Consider the following 21,886-nt stretch of genomic DNA (forward strand, 5'->3'; position numbering starts at 1 on the left):
TTTCTACTACCAATACAATATGTAGATTGCATTAAGACAAAGCATATTAAAATTTCACATCTGGTGAATTTTTCATCTGTGGTATATACGTACATTGCGTACACAAAGAAATAGTATGAGGCGCGTGCGCATTTTATATCTGTATAACGGTACGCGTGGTGTGAAGAAACCGGGAAAGCATATACAGGTTGTTCCAAAAATGTCTCGTAATCCGAGAATGGGAGGTTCCTGAGGTAATTTGAAGTAAGTTTGTCCTTGGCGAAAATGCAACCCACGGCTTTGTTTACGAGTTATTAACGAAAAAGTGTGACCAATGAGAGGTGAGATTGCTGGCGCAAGGCGGCCAAGCCAATGAGCGGAACTGGGCTTCGTGCGCTCATTGGCTCGGCCGCCAAACGCTAGGCGAGCTCGCCTCTCATTGGTCAGTGTTTTTCGTTAATAATTCGTAAACCGTAAACCGGTTGCATTTTCGCTGAGGAAAAGGTTGCTTCAAGTGCTCCCAGGAGCTTCACATTTTCGGTTCGCGAGACAGTTTTGGGACACCCTGTATAAACGTGTCGATCACGTGTGATTCAGATTCTTGTGTATGTTAAGTAAGTACAACAATATTAAGCTATAAGTATTGAAATTGTTTGTGATTCTATCAATTTTCAAGATTATATGAACAAAACTTTGTTTCTATATGAAAATAGTGAACTACATACATGATTATCTGTCGACCGACATATGTCCAGTGACACATGCTGCTCACGTTGCGTGGCATTGTACAAAAAATCTGTCAAAGAGTAATATAATGCGATTCATAATGTCTCTAAAATAGTTGAAAAATATATTGATTGTTGTCCTACTGTGATCTTTAATTTTGAACAATTCATTAAAATATTTGGAGGCGTGGCGTGTATAGCAAGTATATATGAGTATGCTTTCTTTACACACGTGTTGGATACACGTGCACATAGTGTAATCTGTGTATGCACAAGTATATGTGTGCGCGTGCAGGCGTGAATTGTCCCTATAAGAACAAATTCGACATGTGCATTTAAAATCGTATAATAACTGTTAACATCGAAGATAATTTTGTAAACTAAACCTATGTCAGAACGTTATATTGCATTACGCCTGTCAAATTGTGGTTATGTGACAAGTTCTTTTCTTACACTCCAATAAAATAACGGTATCTCGTGTCTTCGTCGGTCTTCGGAATTTTCCCGTTTGCAGTGGGTAATGTGGATAAATTTCAGGTTTTACATTAAAATACACCTAACTTTAGTCATGAAGTTTTCGATAGTGCATAAATATTTAAAAATTAAATGATAATCTGAAAGCAGGATTAATTTCAATACCTGTATACCAAGATTTGTGTCACATTACGATTGTTTCGAACATAACCTTAAAGAAACGCGTGGCCGCTTCATATCACTTTGACAAATTTTCTTCTTATTGTTTTTGTACATTTACAATTACAGGTTGATAATACAGGATAACCAATTGTGTAAACGCTTGAAGTTTTATCATGGAGACGGGATTTTTAAATTTTCATGATGAAGAACACTTTTCGGATTTTTCATTACCTTTGGAACAGGTAATGTGTTTATCATATTTTCATGAAAAGTAAATAGTTTGGTGTTCGCAGATAGAAAGGTTATGTTTTTGTTTATAAATGTAGTTACTTTTAATGTCAATGCTAATAAGCTTATAAAAATAAATGTTTGATATAGTAAGTATTATTATAGTCATTATTGATATTTACTAATTGAACAACTTCATTAGATACTGATAATTTAAACACTTTTATCACATTAATTTGAACAATCTTGTTGAGTGCATTGTTCTTTTGTGATATGTATTAATAGTAGAATGTAATTGAACAGTTTTTTAAATGTTTCATATAGTACTTAGTTAAGAACACATTTTATATTTGATCTTATCTATATTAAAAATTATATAGCCATATAATAAATAGTTTCTTTTAAAACATTAGGTATGATATTCATATTTATTTACTGTTAATATAATTTCTATAGTATTCTTTTCTATTAGACTTGGACTTGATCTTAATAAAATTTATTTTCTTATGAATTATCCCTTTTTCATTTGAATATTTTAATATTATGTGCATAACTTCCTGAAAGTATGAAGTGCCAATTGAACTATATAGAATTGTTAAATATTTGTACATTTTATATTTTTTTGACTAATTGCAATCCTGAAATATAATGAAATATATTGCTTCTTTGTAGCATTTGATGGAAAAGCCTCAAGACTTATTAATGCACATAGTTGAAAACGATTTTGACTATATGGAAACCCATCTTGATATTGTAAATTCTGATAGTATATGGAGTAATGAACATGAGTAAGTAAAGATTTTTTCCCCTTAGTTTACATTTCAAGAGTAAATAACATTAACAAATTGAATGTATTTTAGATGCACAGAAGATGTGGAGGAAGATATTCCTACTATATCTAAAATGGATAATATTAAAGAAGATTTTGCAAAAGTTCTCACAGATTGGCAAGAACATATTGGTTATTTGCAGGTCTCACTAATTTTTTTGGCTATTATTATGTACTATAATATTATGTACTGATTTCATAAATTTTCTTTTTTAGACCACCGACATTGATGAATATATGGATATCATAGGGTTAAATACGAATAATACTGATAGGAAAAGCATTTGCAGTTCAGAAAGCATATTTGAAGATGAACAGGCGATGCAGACTTTAGAACCCGAATGCTTTAAAGCAAAACAAGTGGACCTTACGAGAGAATATCTTCAGAATGATAAAGAAAAGCATGAACCAAGCAGTAGTAATAAAAATACAGGTTTATTAATATTGATATTATTATTTGACTTCCAAAATTGTTTCCTTTGTAATATAATTTTATATTTTCTAGAGAATTTAGTAGAACAGAATTCATATCACAAAATAGCTGATGCTATTAAAAGTTGTGATAAGCAAGAACATACACAAGATTATTTATGCTCTAAAAGCAGTCAAAGTAAGATAAAAAAGAATATACCTAAGTATGATAGCATAGGAATTGATATCACTGCAAATATGCTAGCAAAACAAAAGAAGAGAAAAAGAGAAAAGACTGTAATCTCAAATAAAGATACAAAAATTAGTAATTGTAATAGTAAATCTCATACAAATCAATTAGCAGGTAATAAACCAACTCGCAGTATTTTAAGATGATTGAGATAAATGAATGTAAGAATGTACTATAATGAATTTATAATTATTATCATAGTCTTGGAAGCTGGAACTGTTGAAAGTTTACTAGAAAAATTTGAAGCTTCCGAAAATAGTGTAGTATCATCTGATTCATCTAGCAAAAGTAATACAGATTTTAATCGAGATCCAAGTTTAAGCTGTTATAAAAAACAGCATCTTATTAAGGAACCTAGATCCACTATTTCTAAGAAATCATTATCACAAGTTTCAAATTTGCATAAGAATATTAGAAATGCGTTATCAAACAAAGTGATAGAGAAGATAAAGGTAAATACACGAAAATATAATCTTTATGGAAAATATATTCTCATTGATAATATGGCAAATTTGTGATAGACATCTGGACGTAAAAAACTAATTTCAATAGTACCAACAATGCCAAGTATACAGGGTAATAGTCGTAGTAATGGAACCCGTATGCAAGACGCTGCTGTGACGCTATCCCGAAATAAGCTTTTAAAAATAGTGAGTATAAGTGTGATTTATATGTTTATAAAGTATAAATTAATCTCTGTATTGTACGGTTAAACAACGTTGGGTGATTATAAAAAGAATTAGTATTTGATCTTTTCAGTAAAAAATACAGTACTTGTCTTTGTTTTGTAGAGTAAATCCAACTTAAATTCATTTAGGAAACGTATACTATATTTATAGAGCTATTTGATTTACTTGATTCATTAAGCTTTGATAATATTATCAATATATTAATATTGAAACAATAGTTATCAAATTTTGTTGATATTTTAAGTTTAACATTGAAATAATAATCTTTGCATATTTTATAAAAATTAAAAAATTGAAGAATTTGCAGCAACAAGAAGACAGTTCCTCTTTTTACATATTTTTTTTAGTGTAATGAATATTGAATAGTATTTGTTTTTTTCATTGCATTTTGTTGATTTACTCAAATTATTCAAAAGTGGAACTATCCCTTTATTGCAACAATCCTATTAGGTATTAATGTATATAATTTATAAAAATGAAACTATTACTCTTTTTTCATTTCTGTAGTACACGAGAAGATAATTTCACATGAAGTTTAATAACTATTTATTTTATTATAATAGGTAACAAATAATACTAAAACTAGGGCTATTGATGGTGGACTAGTTCAATTGGATCATGATTACTGTAGTAACACTACTTCATCTGTGAGTAGCTCTGATAGCAACAGTGAATATGAGAAACAATCAAGTGACAGTGAAAAGACGACTCCAGTTAAAGATTGTGATCGAAAACAAACTAAATGTCATGACATGGTTACAAAATCAACAATAGCACTTAATGAAAATAAAATTTTAATAAAGAAAAAGGGACACTCGGTTGAGAGTAATGCAAAGAAAAGCTGTACACTGAAATTAAATAAAATAAGTTGTGATCGTGTAGAACAAATAGGGACTGCGGTATGTAACAGTGTTCAAGTAAGCAAATGCATGAAACAACACATTGAAGATGAAAGTCAACAAGAAACAGTCACAGGAAAAGAACGTTCTCAATGTGTCAATATATCAAACAAAACTATAAATTCTGTTAACCAATTTCGACATGAATCTTCAAGTAATTCAACACCTGAAATGAAAATACGTTCGGCTTTAGCAACAAGTATTTTACAGTTACAACGAGGCGGGTCAACTAAAACAAAGTGTACGAATGGAGAGATCCATAAAACAAAACAAATGATTTCTGTATTGAAGAAACCACTCAATGGGCAACTACCAAGCGTTGTAATAAGTAACGCTTGTGAAAATGTAGTTGCTACTAATAATAGTTCAAATGATAGACAACAAAGTATTATTATTCAAAATACTGACGAGAAACTCATACCAGAAGAGCAAAAAAAACCTCCCCGCAAAAAACTGAATTTAGCAGAATATAGAAGTAGAAGAGAGCAAAATCGTAGTGATAATAGTGGAACGAATTCACCAATTCAACCTATGACATTAATATATATTCACCATGTTTCTACAACAACCGAACCTATCAAAGATGACTTTGGTAGCCTTAATTGGTCTGAAAGGGAGATTGTATCAATTTTAAAGCCGAAAGGAGATGTAGACGAAGAAAAAGTTCGTCCGAAACCAAAAACTTGCGACGTGGGAATACAAACCTATGAAACTGTGTTTGAATTTCCTCCAAAATCTTTAATTGATGTTGATGACAGAAATGAGGAAGAGAGGTAATCAATATTACAGACATTTTCCAGTATTTTTAAATGATGTGTATACATAATTTTAACGATTTTAATATACAAAAATAATTTTCACAATTGAGATGAAGTTTTGTCATATTAATTCTCGTTTTGAAAATTACGCCGTTTTTGCTTTTTTATTCTTTTACTAGTTTTTATGGAAAAGATGTATAGTGATTATTTTTTATTCAGACGAGCTTTTAAATATTTCCGTACTGACTTTCCAATCGATCTCTATGGTAATTAAGAACATTTGTAATTTGGAAACATGAATGGATAAGATAATTGCATAATTCTTCAGTATTATTTTTGTGACTGAAATTCATCACTGAAATTAAAATGACATTATAGAATGCCTATGTATACAAATTACTGCTGAAAATTATACAGATACTTGTTATTTTTTAATAGATAGAATTTGCAAATGTGAAATTTAATGAAACTGTTATTAGTTGAAAAAATCTGTAAGTCCAAATAGTTTAATTTGCAAGTCTCAAATCGGATAAAGCATTACGATACTGTGACAGTAATATAGCTTGCAGTGATTAATTGAAGCATATAAAAATAACGATTGATTAATGAATTAGTTATTGATGATGTAACATTTTTTATTATGAAATGAAGATTCAAGATAATTCAATTATTTTCAGAGAAAAACAGGTTGTGAACAGAAGCCAACGATCCTACAGGTTGCACAGGATTAGTTCTAGTACAAGTCGATCTAGATCGAGAAGTAAAAGTAAAAGTAGGAGTAAAAGTAGAAGCAGGAGTAGCAGTAGCAGAAGCAGGTCCTGTAAACGCAGCATTACACGTCATCGAAGAATAAGCCATCGACGCAGTTCCGTTAGCTCAAGTAGTAGTTGGTCATCTCGTTCACGTTCAAATACTACATCTACTTTCAGTTCAGGATCGACATACTCACGATCACATTCTAGATCGTCCAGATCAAGGTCCCAGTGTTCTTCACCATATTCCAGTTGTTCAAGGTACGTGTTTACCATAATTTACATAAAAAAGATAAGAAGTTCTTTAATTAAAAGTTTCTCAAATCTACGTTTATAGATCTTCAACTCGTTCTAATTTTGGGAGAAATAAATGGTCAAACCGTCGAAGAAAAGAAAGGCGCCATCGCAAATGTTACGAAAGACACAGACAACGCTCTACAAACAGTTATAGTTATAGGGATTGTGAATATGAGAGGAGAAGGTGCATATAATATTCAAGAATTTCTAATTCATTAAGTATAGAAAATAGCGCCAATAAAGTTCATAAATTTATTATGCTTCATACTAACATTCGGTCACATCAATAATGTTATTTAAATCTTATTATTAAGCTAGTTTAATATACTATTAATACTTAGATTATCAGCACAGTTTTAATTGTATTAGATCACCGTCGAGTTCTTATCATAAAGCATATGACAGTTGGGCATCATATGACAGAGAAAAGCAAAGACAGGTAGAGGAACGACGGGTAATTTATGTTGGACAATTAGAAGAAGGAATTACGAAAACTGATTTACGAAGAAGGTTCGAACGTTTTGGACCTGTGGTGGATATTAGTGTCCATTTTCGTGAACATGGGTAAATATTTTAGTATCGTATAATATCTTTTAATGTAAATAAATACAATGGAATGTCTAACTGTTGCGTTACATCGTAGGGATAATTATGGTTTTGTAACGTTCGCTTTCAAACATCACGCATATGAAGCTGTCGAACATGGTAACGATGATCCAGATTTACCAAGATATGATTTGTGTTTTGGAGGTAGAAGAGCATTTTGTAAAGTGAAATATGCTGATCTTGGTAAGGAGTTTTATTTATATTGAATTTACTTAGGCTACATGTAAAAAGTGATTCATTTGTTTAATCAATGATGCACATATATCTTAGGTTTGTTTTCTTTTATTAAAGAAATCTAAAAAACTTTATTTGGATAGATTTGTTATTTCCCAAGGTGGAAGTTCTGTTAAATAGCTTATGCAGAGATATATGCACATCCTAGTCACATAAACTTAAATTTTTCTGAAATTGATACCATTAAAATAGTAATAATCAACCTAAATTATAAAATTTAAACACTTGATGTTCTACATTTTTTTTTCTTCATTTACTATTTTTAATAATGATCATTACATAATAAAAATAATTTTTCTATAAGTATAGTAGTGGGGAAGATATTAAAGTCAAAATAGTTTTGTTTAAATGGAACCCCACATTTGTTGTTCACAATGTGGTGATGTTTGTTGGGACAACCGTAGAATGTCATAAATTAGCGTAGTCACATCACCCAACTCTATCGAATAACGTCTATTAGACTATACAATATAACTTCTTTCTTTGTGGTTTCCGAATAAGATTCCCTATGTCGTGTAATGTATTCTTGGATTCTTAACACATTGTTGACTGGTAATTTTACGACGTCTGTGAATAAGAACACGAGTTAACTCGTGGCCAGTCATTAATGTGTTATATTTCGAAATAAACTGAAACGTGTGTTAGAAAGTTGGTGCAATAGTGATGTCTTGCTTTCTTTAAACGCTCCTGAAACATGTTTGGATGTTATGAAAAAGGAAACAGGAAACTGAGGTTGATGAAGGAAAATGATTTTCAAATTCGTGTTCAACAAAAACATGTTAAAATTTGTTGGACTGTGTAGTTGATAAGACTGCAATCTTTTTACAGATATATTTAATTATACCTACTATTATCTAATGTTTAATTTAAATTATGATCAACTTGATATATACGAGTGCAATACAATATTATTGTGTTTGTGTCAGGAGAGTACAAGAAATATTATAAATTTATTTGTGTTTTGCATTTAACAGATGGCGTGGCAAGTGGATCACCTGGCAGTAGTCATTTGCCACCTATGAATGAAGATAACACATTCGACCTGTTATTAAAAGAAGCAAAAGCCAAATTACGCAAAAGGAAGGTTTGACATATGTACTACTTGTTAGTTGTAAATGTTATTTAAAAACTAGTACAGATGTCATTTACGATTGTATCCAATGCAAAAGTAAGTAAAATGATGTGCTGGTATTTTTTACCAGTCAATATGTAGTGAGAATTATGACGTGATTATTGTAAAGTATGCATTACCATTGCATTGATTTTATGATATTTGTAAAGGAATATAGTACGTGACAGCTTCATATTTCGAAGTAATCGACATGAACATTATTAAACTGTACAGGATATCTCATTTAAGTCTACGATATTTTCGATAACAATGGAAGTATTAAATTTCATTCTGTATGAAAGTCTGGTTAGTTAACAGTGTATAATTGTAATATGATTATTTCAAAGTTTCTCCTCATTTATAGTAATAAGTTATTGAAGTCATTATCACATTAATTATGCAACCATAAAAAAAACATAAATTTTTCAAACAGAAATAAATTGTATTTCAAAAGTGTTCTGTATGAATGAGATATAAATATATATACACATACTAGAGGGTAATCATCTTAATCTTTTTCACATTGTTATCTCCAAAATTACCAATTATTTAATACAATGTTTCAGATATAATTATTTATATATAAAAGAAATACACTTGAAAAATGCAGTAGACGTAGATCTAAATTAATTCTGTTTGATTGTTATGAATGGTTTTAGAATCCTAGATTAATAGATAATATAAACAGAAGAAATTATTATGGAGAGACTATTCTAAAATTGTTAATTAGAGTCTTGTAAGACTTCTCAGAGTTGAATATTGTGTATGTCGATTTTTATGAACTACAAGTATATTTTACAAGCTCTTTTGAAAAGGTTCCAAGAAAGTATTACTACTACCGCTATTTGTTTCGTTGAATTCAAATTTCCGGAGACATTTTTATGAATAATCATGACATTTGAAAATAATTTGTTATTTTCGTATTATCGTACATTATATTTAAATAAACATAGAAATAATATGAATAATTGAAACTAGAATAGGTTTGTGTACCAAATAACGTTCTTGCGGTGTGTAGTAAAACTATAATTTTAGAGCTACATTGAACAAGACTCAAGTGTATGTTTTTATCCCTATCTGTTAGATCGATACAATGATATACATAGATTACTGTAAATGCATCGCACCGTATCACTTAGAAAATTAATGTGTACTTGAGATGTTGATTGTATTTTCACTCTGAATAAAACCGTAGAGCTCGTTAATGAATTAAGCAAGTTTTTACTGAAACATTTTATTAAATCACTGATAATATCAGATATAATTGTGTGGCAAGATTAAATTGGAGCTCTGTATATATTGTTTAAAACGTAACTTTCATATAGGAAAGTAAATGTATTTCGCTATTTCAAAGATGCTGTGCATCAATAACGATGCAGTGGTGCTCGTTTAGTGATTGCAAGTTTAACATTTTTTATGACGACCTTATTTCTGAGGCAACCGAATTTTAAAAATCATTAACCATTTTCTTTCTTTAGCTTGTTGGAGACAGAGTGAGAAACATTGAGTGAGGTAACAGTGATATGAGAATGAGAGACAGAGTCAGTATGAATGAGATACGTAGCAAGTTTATTTAATAAGATAAACACCAATCGAAGTGTGTTGGTTGGAAATTCTCTAAACGAATACCACTGTACATATGACACTAGAATATGTATACAGTCAGTTAAATATTCTAATTGGTGATACATTTACCTACTTTTGTCTGCAATAAAAGATTATTTATTATAATTTTTTTAAGAATGATTCAGCTATTTCTAGTATGTGAAACTAAATGCATGACACATTGTGTAGATATATTTATATTTAGGTTGCGACATTTTGTTATATTTTCAGCTTTAGAGTTGATTTGATATTCATATTCATATTCCCTGTTCACGAACTACAGCTCGCTACTTAATTATATATTTTAAATGGATGATTAAACTGTCATTTTTTACCTTAATGTCGTTTACTTATAATATTACCTCCTTAACAGAAATTTTTTATAGAAAGTAGTAACGCAATAATACGCTTTTACGGCAATTTGTGTCAGTAAAAAAGCCACCTATAGTTATACGTATATCTGTTTTTCTGTGTCCAATATATCACCTTTATCTAAATATCCATACATGTCTAAATAAGCCAGTTGGGCATGGAAATCTTTTCTTCCTTCTTCTGTGTATGCATTTGTTAACCCTTCGGCTAATACCAACGATTATATTCGCCTGACAAAAATGGATTTTAGTGTACAGAAGAATTATAAATTAGTCAGGACTTATCTCACAAATTTCATTTCAACAATAAAAAAAACTTGTTTAATTTTAACTGTTCATATAATGATTATAGTGAAATACGAATATTATTAATTCTTAATACAGAATAATTGTATACGAGATAGTATTTAACATTTTTATAACGATATGAAGGCACATGTTTCTGAATTGGAACTCCCTAAACATATCTTATATTTATACCTATTTCCTTCTCCTTTTCAATTCATTTGCATCATCATACAGTCAAGGAAATTAATACATTTGCTATCAGCATCACGTATGTGTATGCCAAACAGAATTTTGATTCTTATTAGAAAATTAGATTAGTTTCTGCATGTCATTATTTAAAATAATAACACATAGCATGGTATTTGGAGAATTCACAACATTTCTGTGGTGACATTTTTTTCATGTTTAATATGAGAATGTATTGCATTTTACATGTAGAATGTTATAATTATGAAAACTACTGGATCAAACGCTGATAATGGCTTTATTTTCTTTTACACCTGCTGGTACAGTGATCAAACATTTGTGTACATATATAAGCTTCATAAACTAATGCACTGATAATACAGTTACCATTTCTGTCGGCATTTTTTAACATTCTACAATATTGTAACAATTATCCAGGAAATGGATCTTACAAAGTTTTAAATTGACTGGATAAGAATTTATGCTTATTTAACACAGTTACAATTTCGAAATTCAATATTGTAGAAAATGAATATTTTTTAACTGAAGCACAATTCATAATGTGTCATGAAAAAAAGTCTTCGAATTTTACTATCAAAATTGGACATAATGTTGACACCTTATTGGACACTTGATTGGAACCCAGGTCGAACTAATGTCTTTTTGTGTACGATGTACTTCTGATATATTCATATAAGGTAATAAGTATAAGTTAATGAAAACAATGATTCTATTAGGTTCGTGAAAACATTATTCAAATTTAATTTACGCCTAATGAAATGAGGACAACGTATAAATGTTATACAAAATAGAGTAGGAAGCAATTATCAAGATATATTTAGCGTTAAAATAGATATACGTTTGGATATGATTGCCTGTGAGTGCTTCCATTGTGTTAGTCATATTTTTTGTTCCCTTCGTCTGTGGGTAGGGATACAATATGGTACAAGGTAGATGAACAGTTCCTAAAGTATGGTCAGCGGCCAACTAATTGAAGCATCATATGTAGAATATTACGAGCGTACGCGGGATAGGAAACTGTCACTAATTATTAATTGCTACACATTAGTGTTTCACATTCTGCAAGGTGCTAACATCGATTAACCGGCTGCGATAGCAAAGCAAGAAGTTTAAGAATTAGTAACATAGATCCACTTATTTTATGGATTGTTCCAATTGCAGGTTTGAAGTTTCGATATTGTCAAAAATGCTTTATTACTCGAGCGTTCTGTGCTCGAATGCACCGATCAGATGGTGAACTGTAGAGAATATTTAACTATAAGCGGACATTCTTTTGTAATAATATTGTAACTTACGAAATAAGTTAGAAATCAGGAACAATGGAATTCCGGTCCAAGTTTTGTTTTTCAAAATATAATCAAATCGAACGGGAAAAGTTCGGGGAAATTTTGCGTGAAATTTTGGCAAACATCGCCACGCATGGAGCAAGTTGCATCAGAATTTATTTCACGGCAGCGGATGTATGTCAATTATAGGAAATTGTGACATATATTAAAAAAGGAACATACGTCACGTTGTATGACAATAAAGTTTACTTATGCAAATTCATTGGGGCATATCAAAAGACCTAAAACTGGATGTTTAAATGAATACTGTGTGAATACCACTTTCAATAGTGATTTTATTTCCAAAAATAATTTATATACGTTCTGTGATTGTTACGTTGACGAGGGTTTACTGCAGCACAGTGCGATTTCAACACAGAGATGTATAAATGAATACACATGCTCATAAAATTGAACTTTATTTGGCGAATGTAACTTTAATTAACTTTAATTGAACGGATTCAGAAAATTAACTATAATGGTTTTCAAAATATGTTCCGCGATAAAATTACGAGATATCTCGAAGAAAAATAATAATGTAATTAAAAACCGAGCATTTTTTATGATTGATGATTGGACGATTCTTGTCATGGAATTCATGGTAAAATGTATTAGAGTATTAAAACAATTTGTCATAATTTTAGCACTACGTATGGCTATATAAGCCCACAATACAGAAATATTTTTCTATACTTATTCTTCTTTGCACGTGTTATTATTCTTTTATTATGAGCTCTATGTAATTTATCTTCTTCATTTCGTCATTTTTAACACCAACTGAAATCATTAAATTTTATGAATTTGAACACATAGTAATGTAAATTTGTATTCTAACAAATCTAAGTAAATTTTCTTCGTATCGAATTTTGTTCACCACATAAATTCTTCTTTTCCTCATTTTGCCTTTCATTCCCTACTGATGATCTTCTCTGTGATCATAAAAATAGAACGACCAGCTATCAGGTTTGTCAAACGTAAATTTTTGTTCATCTGAAAACAATTAAGGACACGTGGTCGAAAACAGCACGAGTCCTCCAACTGATATTTCAAGAAAATCGGCATTTTTATCTATCTTCTTTATTTTATTATCAATATTGTTGATTTTTGCTGTGAGCATTATTTTTATGTGTGTTAGTGATGACATTTTCACATTGTTTTAAACTTAAACTGTATTGAACGCGTTCAACGACCGAGTCAGCGACGTGTCGAGTGTCAGCGAGACTCACACATATTATAAGCAAAGCAAAAGATTGGAACCTCTCTCATATTCGATTCTTTTTTATTAAACTTTGACCATAGTAGTCGTTTTATTTTTCTGATTAAAATAGCACCAAGCACGATATAATTATCCTTCCCTACGTTCGGAACGCAATAAAGAATGCAGTACTATATCTTCTATAATTGCAACTCTGCAGACTCGAAGTTTTTGCAATTATGGAGAGATACTGTACTGTTCCCCTTCGGTGTAGTTTCCATAACCATTCTATTCCCTTTTGGTTTATCTAAAATATATTTTTTAACTTTCTTCGCCTAGTCTTTTGTTAAATCGTTTTCTTATTTTCACACGAGTCTTACCTACTAAACACTAAGACGCTATTTTTTCCTTGTCTTGTTCCACAGTTTTGTTCCCATTCTTGTGTCGCCCTATCTCAATCTAGCTCTAAAACTATTTCTTTCGTAATATTTCAAATTATTTTTCTCATAAAATCTCATTCTTCCTCCGACTCTAGACCTTCTCGTTTTTCTCTAGATCGAATCTTCCCTCATTATTCCTCATTATCTGATTCCCCACTTGGCCCTTTACTTTTTCTCATCCCTGCAACCTGACCTATCTTTTTATTTTCACTGTTATATTTTCTTTTTCAATTCATTACTGCAAAATAAAAATCGTCTACATTTATACCAAGAGACAGGAGTTAAATATGAATGTTAAGGTTGATTAAAAGTCTTCAAATGTTCTTGTTACTTCGTATTAGATCTACTAATTTTTGCAAAAAATGCATAAAATCCAGTTTATTCGTTGCGATATATTTTTCAACTTATATACAGATTTTTTGTCTTCTCCTATCTCCATATTTCTATACTAAATGTTACCACCATATTCGCTAAACTTTCAAATGTCGACAACCATTTTTCGCATCTATTGTCAACTCTCTTCGCGTCGATTTTACTCATTTCGTTTATGGTAATCATTGCTTTCTTTATTATTTCTCTTCGCTAATTTTTCTTCGGTGTTTTATATTTTTTTTTATAAAAGTGTACAAACTCTCTCATCACTGCCAGTTGGTTTTCATTTCATTTGCATCAGGATCTTATAATTTCTGATTTATCTAGAGTTAACCATAACTGTTCATTCACCAATACCTTCGCTACCTTCATCGTTTTTCGTATTCACACACCAGTACGTTCGTTGAAAAAATGTGAAATGTAATAAATGTGTCAAATGATGTACCGTACCTACCACCCTTAAAAATTCTAATGAAAATTCAGTAGCTGGATTTAAAATCGTAACACATTGTAGACAAAAGGAATTAATATACAAAATGATCGATTCATAAAAGGAATGTTCCAAGAATTTCTATATTAATTTTAATTTCTAATTAATTTCTATACAAATTTTACTCTTTTTGGTATACATTTAAAATAAACGTAACTTACATTTATTTCACTTTATAATTTATTAAGATCGATATTGTTGTTATAAACTGACATTTAATTTATCTTATAAAACAATAACAACTATATAGAGTTATGTTGAAATCGACAATAGAATTGGTCGACAGGAATTCACCGAAATCACAGAGACTGGTATCAATTAATATCATAAATGTGTAAAATGATGTACCGTATATTAGGATTACTTAAAATAAAAACTAAAGAGGAAGAAAATCTATAGTCATACAGAATTTAGGATACTGAAACGCAAACCTTTTGTTTATGTATAATGCAACTTGGTGCGTTTATCGATCTTAGCATTGATATTCGACTCCTACCAGTTATAATAGTTTATAACAAATACGTATCGGAAAGAACGGAACACAATCTCCTGAATTGATATCACGCAAGAAAAGGTCATTTGTTATTGTAAATATGGAGTACAGATGATTCTTGCCGCAACTTCCATAAGACGCAATATAAATTCCGGCATGAATTATGTGCTGCAGAAAATATTAATATAGCGCCAATACACATAATGGCAAAACACTCAAACCGTTCGTCAAAACCATTCACAAATGATAACTGTGAGAGTGCTACAGATGGCGCCACTAAACAAAGCCTTCGGAAAAACAGTAATGATTGTTTCTTGCATCTCGTGTAATAACGTTATTTTTATACAGCCAATGATTATGAAAAACGCAGTAATAATAATTTATACTCTTCATTTTCAACAATAAACAAAAATTCTTCTCGTGAGACAGATCCAGGAGAGTCTTCCGAATAATTCCGTATTCTAAGATGTTCATTAGTTATTAGATTCTGCTGTCAAACAAAAATTAAATACTGTAGAAACACACAGGATCAAAACAGTACCAGATAATTAGACTACACTTCTATTTTAAATCGGAATCAGAACAGAGCAGATAGAACTACAATTACATTGTAATCAAACACTGTTGGATAATCGAGTGTCGGATAATTTTTACTGCACGAATATTTTCATTCTAGAGCACCTTGTGTTTGTTTTAATAAAATATGGAATTGATAACGAATTCTTGATCGAAGCTAAGTTTAAAATTGTATTATTGGTGGCGGGAGATAGAAGAAAGAGATTGGAAGAGTTAAATTGCCTAATCGACATTGTTTGATGGAAATTTTACGAAACAAACAACGCGAGAGTTTCAAAATGTTCTACATACTTGGAAGATATGGACGGTGGCGCTACCTAAACTTGGCTCAGTAATAGTCCCCTGATGTAGGGGTTTGACACGTATGCTTGTCCCTTGTTTCCGGATTTGTATAAATGTCAGTTGACCACTGGGAAGATATCGTTGCCTTTCATTTTTGCGTGATTTTATCGTGATCAGGTACATCGAACACGACAATATCCATGCGATTACCATAGCATTCGAATGACACACGAAACCTACATCCAAGGTCAACATAACCTCAATGCCCATCAGTTTCGTAAATAAAACAGTCAAAGTAGTTGGATTTTCGCTACATTTAATGCGATTTTAATTTGCAGTTCGTAAGAGAAAGTCTCCCTGGTAGATTGTACAGCAGTGACGAAAATGAGCACCATCGCAGAGCAACCTTGTTATACGTTGGTTAACATTCCAACCGACACAGAGCCTTTAAACGAGCTCCAGTTGAAGCTGGATCTAGAGAAGGGCGATGCCCAGACAAAGATTGAAGCCCTGAAGAAGACCATCCACATGATCCTCAGTGGAGAACGTCTGCCAGGACTTCTGATGACTATCATCAGGTTTGTCCTGCCGCTGCAAGATCACACAATCAAAAAGCTTCTTTTAATATTTTGGGAGATAGTGCCGAAAACTTCTCCAGATGGCAAGCTTCTACAAGAGATGATTTTAGTTTGCGATGCGTATAGGAAGGACTTGCAGCATCCTAATGAATTCGTAAGAGGCTCGACCCTCAGGTATTGATCGAACAAACGCATTTCTTTATTGGTTGAACAATTACAATAGAATGTTGCATCTTTCAGATTCCTGTGTAAATTGAAAGAGCCAGAACTTTTGGAACCGTTGATGCCTGCAATTATTACTTGTTTGGAGCACAGACACTCCTATGTCAGACGTAACGCTGTGCTGGCAATTTTTACAATTTATAGGAACTTTGAGTTCCTCATTCCTGATGCTCCAGAATTAATAGCCAAATATTTAGAAGGAGAGCAGGACATGTCTTGTAGGAGAAATGCATTTTTGATGCTCTTACATGCTGATCAAAACAGAGCACTAGCTTATTTAGCTGCTTGTTTGGACCAAGTGCCCAGCTTTGGTGATATATTACAGCTGGTTATTGTTGAATTAATCTACAAGGTGCATATACGTTTTGAAGTATTTCCCTATTGATTTCAAATGTTAACAAACGTCGTTAATTGATAGGTGTGTCTAGCAAATCCATCAGAAAGAGCACGTTTCATTAGATGCATTTATAGTTTATTAAACTCTCCAAGTGCTGCTGTACGTTATGAAGCAGCTGGTACCTTGGTAACACTGTCTAATGCCCCCACAGCGATTAAAGCTGCAGCCTCCTGTTATATTGAGCTAGTTGTCAAAGAAAGTGACAACAATGTTAAACTGATCGTGCTTGATCGTTTAATCGCGATGAAAGAAAGTCCTGTTTACGAAAGAGTTCTTCAAGATTTAGTTATGGACGTACTTAGAGTTCTAGGTACGTTTTCGAAAAATAAATGAAGAAACAACCATGCTGCAATAGTCGGAATTTCGCTAAAAATATTATCCCTTCAGGTTCACCGGCATTAGAAGTCAGAACTAAAACGTTAGCCCTGGCCATGGACTTAGTAACCACACGTACCATAGAGGAAATGGTTCAGCTCCTAAAGAAAGAAGTATTAAGAACTGTGGGTGGGGAACACGAAGATGCTGGTAGATACAGGCAACTTCTTGTGCGGACATTGCATGCCTGTTCAATAAAATTCTCAGACGTGGCAGCTACGCTGATACCTGTATTGACAGACTTCTTATCAGAAAACAACGAAGCTGCTGCGACAGATGTGCTAGTGTTCGTCCGTGAAGCTATTCAAAGATTCGAGAATCTTAGACCGCTCATAGTTCAAAAGCTACTTGAAGTAAATATCTATAGTAAATAATTTACATTTTATAGCTTAACAGATCGTAACGAAATAATCTTTCCCTTACAGGTATTCCCACATATCAGATCGGTAAAGGTACACAGAGCGGCTCTATGGATTTTGGGTGAATATGCTACAACGAAAGAAGACATTGAAGCCTTCATGAGTCGAATACGAGCTGCCTTAGGAGAATTACCATTACTAGAGGCAGAGAACAGGCATCAAGCTGGCGAGAAGACGGAAGATGGAAATACTCAAGCCACTCCAGCACAGTTGGTCACATCAGATGGAACTTACGCGACCCAGAGTGCATTCAGCACTGCATCCACTAGTACGTATCTTTTAAAATACTTCCGTACAATAAATAAGTCGATATCAATTTTCAAATTATTTTATCCAGCTAAGGAGGAAGAGAAACGCCCGGCATTGGTTCAGTACATGATGGAGGGTGACTTCTTCATTGGTGCATCATTAGGCACGACCTTAGCCAAGTTGGCGCTTCGTTACAAGGGCCTCGAAAGTGATGAACAAAAGCGCAATCACATGCAAGCTGAATCTATGTTAATAATGACCAGTGTGTTGCAGTTGGGTCGCTCCGGTTTACCCGCCAAGGCAATGACTCACGATGACGCTGAACGATTGTTCCTGTGTCTAAGATCTCTAGCTTGTCCAACACCGCTTGTACAGAAGGTATTCATCGAGGGTTGTCGAGAGGCCCTTGGACGAATGCTGACAGCTAAAGCGGAGGAAGACTCGCAAACACAGAAGGTAGTGCACTCTTGATGATGTGGTTCTTTGCAACCAATTTACATTTTTGTTCTCGCAGGCTAAAGAAAAGCCAGGTAGCATCGTCCAAGTGGACGACGCCATACAGTTCCTACAATTAAGCCGTGGATCGGATTTGACGGGTGGAGCTGCAGACATGTTCGAACAAAGTCTCAGCGCTGCCGTTGCAGGAAGACCCGGTTCCGGTGCAGACATCCCAGCTCCCAGTGCTTTGAGCAAGGTCACCCAGTTAACTGGTTTTTCGGACCCAGTGTACGCAGAAGCTCTGGTTCACGTCAACCAATACGACATCGTGTTGGATGTACTAATTGTGAATCAAACTGAGGACACCCTTCAGAATTGCACTCTGGAGTTAGCAACGATGGGTGACCTGAAACTCGTGGAGAGGCCGCAGCCTATCGTGCTCGCACCGAGAGACTTTGCGAGCATCAAGGCCAACGTGAAAGTAGCCTCCACAGAAAACGGAATTATATTTGGCAATATAGGTGCAGTTATTAAGTTGGACATTCATAATTTCGAGCTTTTAAGTAGAAGAAGCTATTACAACAGAAAAATATCTCGGACTCCTTCGAATGCCTCCTAATTTTATTTAATTATTTCTAGTTTACGATATATCCGGTGCTGGGTCCGACAGGAGTGTCGTAGTACTGAACGACATACATATCGACATTATGGACTACATAGTTCCAGCAATCTGTACCGACGCGGAGTTCCGGCAGATGTGGGCAGAATTCGAATGGGAGAATAAGGTGTCTGTAAATACCACGTTATCAGATTTGAGGGAGTATCTTGCCCATTTACTGAAGTCCACGAATATGCGCTGTCTGACCCCGGAAAAGGTAGGTTCATTTTATTTGGATTATGTGGAAAGTTGGAGTGTAACTGCGACATGTTTCGATGTTTCAGGCACTTTCCGGACAATGTGGCTTCATGGCTGCGAATATGTACGCGAAATCGATATTCGACGAGGATGCATTAGCGAATATGTCCATTGAGAAACCATTAAACAAACCGGATGCCCCAGTGGTCGGCCATATTCGTATCAGAGCAAAGAGTCAGGGGATGGCGTTGTCGTTAGGGGATAAAATCAATTCCACGCAAAAGGGCCCGCAGAGCAAGGTCGTACAAGCTGCTTAAAGCACGTAGTCTCTAATCGAACTCACATCGATCTTCAGTATTCGAATTATTACGAGAGACTCAATTGGACTTTATGGGTGTCGCAGATGACGGCCATTCCCATTTGTCTTCGTCAATTCCACAACTTCGATTCTCTTCTTCAATTAGATGTTGAAGTATGTTTTCTACAAATGTACGCCCGTATTAATTTCAGCGCCATTGTTGTTTGTTTGTTTCCTTTCTGTACCGTCAGTCGCCAGCACCGTCGAACGACGATACACCTGAGGGAGCTGCGTACGCGAAATGCTCCGTACCCTCAATTATAATATTTCACTGACTCGTTCGCGGACTTATGCGTTACCCGGAACCGTGCTGTTCTGACCGGACTGTCCTGGCCGGACTCTCCGAACTGACTACCCTGTTCGATCCTTGGGCGGCCGATTTTTGCCGCTTATATACGTTCGGCGGAACCTCGTCTTCCTTTGTCCAAGGAGACGGTTTCTCCTCAGGGTTTTCCCGGGCCGCGCTAAACGCGCGGCCAGGTAGCCCTGTAGCGGTAGGCGGCCGGTAATTATTTTTCAGCAACATCTGCTGTACACGTGGGGTTGTCAAAAAAGGTTACTAAAATCCTTCTCGACTTGCAACGGCCAGGGAAAGTTTATTACTTCGTCCTTGGCCTCTGCAAGCGAATCCGCTAACTGTTATTCCGTCGCCGGCCGTGTACCGCCATAAAAATGAAAGTTTCTTTAGGCGGGCGCGTAGTTGCAGCATAATGGCTGCTACACACCTTATGTATCCACCAGCGAAGAAATATATGTACATACACGATACTTTAACCTGTAAGTCCGGATTTCGTTCGATCGAAACTGATTTATTTGGTACATATTTTTTCGAATAATATGTATAATAGAACTGTAAACAATATAAAAGTTATTAAGAACATAATGTAATTGAGTCGAAGTCCAGTATTTAATACGTACGCATTAAGCAAATGAACATAAGCCAAAAATATTTTGGGACTGTTTTTTACTATTTTTACTAATCTGTTTATACTGTAAAATATTTTGTTTAAAATAAAACAATCATAATTATGTCCTATGCCTTAGACGGACTTCGATCTTTTAGTTAACAATTATAATCTTAATATCATTTTCCATTTTTTCTTTGTTCTACAAGACTTAACTTTTCAATTTTAAATATTTTTAAAGAAAAACAAGTCTTTAGTTTCTTATATTGCAAGAAAATGAATAAGGGGTTGTGAAAAGAGAGGCTACAAGCTTCAAAATGAGTTGTAAGATTCTTGTGTGCGAAATTATAACAGTTTAAATACTAACAATATTTTAAACAATTCGCGGAGCCTGCACATGAAATGAACTTTATTAAAATATCAACATTATTGATTACATTAACAACAGAGATGGATTTCAAAAAATCAAACTCTGTATATAAATGCACACATCACGCGAAAGGCCATTAACTTTTCCAACTGGACAAACATATTTAACTAAACAATTGTTTTAACCTCCACTGTCAAAAAAATAATATCGTTCCATATTGATAATGTAAAAAAAAACATTAATTTAGATAAATGAAGTTCTAACAGCACTTTCATTTTTGCATTTCTAATTTATAGCTGCTTTTAACAGAAATTGCAAAAATGGAAAGCAAATTTTCATGAACAATAGTATGAACGTAACGACCGGAATACAAATGGCAGAATACGCTTGTTATATAAAAGTTCAGTTTACTCTTAATGTTTGATCGAGAATTATGTCCTGCTGCAGAAGAACCGAGAAATTTGAACAATTTCCTTGCGTCGGTTGTTGTGGCTAGTATAATGTTCTTAATTTTTTCTTTTCTTCCTAGTGTGTTAGTGTAATGTGAAATGAAAGACAGAAAAATCATTTTTAGTAGACATGCGATGCTATAAGTAACGATCCGAGCTCGGAATGTTAATAATTCAAAGTTCATTAATAATTGGTTATTTATGTAGTGAACAACTGTGGTA

The 21,886-nt window shown here is 33.3% G+C and overlaps 2 protein-coding genes and 1 long non-coding RNA gene across 7 annotated transcripts; 2 read left to right on the plus strand and 1 right to left on the minus strand.

The window, feature by feature from the left end:
- Nucleotides 1-449: 449 nt before the first annotated feature.
- Nucleotides 450-10,349, plus strand: LOC117222913 (uncharacterized). 3 transcript variants are annotated; one of them, XM_076525699.1, is made up of 14 exons: nt 450-593; nt 1,467-1,582; nt 2,241-2,356; nt 2,429-2,540; nt 2,614-2,830; nt 2,903-3,172; nt 3,260-3,510; nt 3,580-3,708; nt 4,311-5,419; nt 6,082-6,417; nt 6,494-6,637; nt 6,823-7,017; nt 7,097-7,242; nt 8,268-10,349. In XM_076525699.1, the coding sequence occupies exons 2-14, from the start codon at nt 1,514-1,516 to the stop codon at nt 8,381-8,383; spliced, it is 3,210 nt and encodes a 1,069-aa protein (XP_076381814.1). In that variant the 5' UTR covers nt 450-593; nt 1,467-1,513; the 3' UTR covers nt 8,384-10,349. The 3 variants fall into 3 exon arrangements, with proteins under 3 accessions (XP_076381814.1, XP_076381816.1, XP_076381815.1); XM_076525701.1 differs by lacking the exon at nt 450-593 and adding an exon at nt 803-1,241; XM_076525700.1 differs by lacking the exon at nt 450-593 and adding an exon at nt 803-1,221.
- Nucleotides 10,350-16,085: 5,736 nt separating this feature from the next.
- On the plus strand, nt 16,086-20,983 carry LOC117219172 (coatomer subunit beta). 3 transcript variants are annotated; one of them, XM_033468104.2, is made up of 10 exons: nt 16,088-16,295; nt 16,387-16,800; nt 16,867-17,200; nt 17,267-17,555; nt 17,633-17,973; nt 18,046-18,307; nt 18,377-18,744; nt 18,803-19,247; nt 19,366-19,601; nt 19,669-20,983. In XM_033468104.2, exons 2-10 carry the CDS (start codon nt 16,433-16,435, stop codon nt 19,897-19,899), a joined length of 2,874 nt encoding a protein of 957 aa, XP_033323995.2. In that variant the 5' UTR covers nt 16,088-16,295; nt 16,387-16,432; the 3' UTR covers nt 19,900-20,983. The 3 variants fall into 3 exon arrangements, with proteins under 3 accessions (XP_033323994.2, XP_033323995.2, XP_033323993.2); XM_033468103.2 differs by having other exon boundaries at nt 16,086-16,225; nt 18,046-18,744; XM_033468102.2 differs by having other exon boundaries at nt 18,046-18,744.
- LOC143260433 (uncharacterized) lies at nt 20,060-21,748 on the minus strand. Its single transcript, XR_013034593.1, has 2 exons — nt 20,666-21,748; nt 20,060-20,159 (listed from the first exon to the last, which is right to left on the minus strand). It is a non-coding gene; the product is annotated as an uncharacterized LOC143260433 (long non-coding RNA).
- Nucleotides 21,749-21,886: the final 138 nt, after the last annotated feature.

The sequence above is a fragment of the Megalopta genalis genome, chromosome 12 (assembly GCF_051020955.1).
Source record: "Megalopta genalis isolate 19385.01 chromosome 12, iyMegGena1_principal, whole genome shotgun sequence".
Taxonomy (NCBI): Eukaryota; Metazoa; Arthropoda; class Insecta; order Hymenoptera; family Halictidae; genus Megalopta; species Megalopta genalis.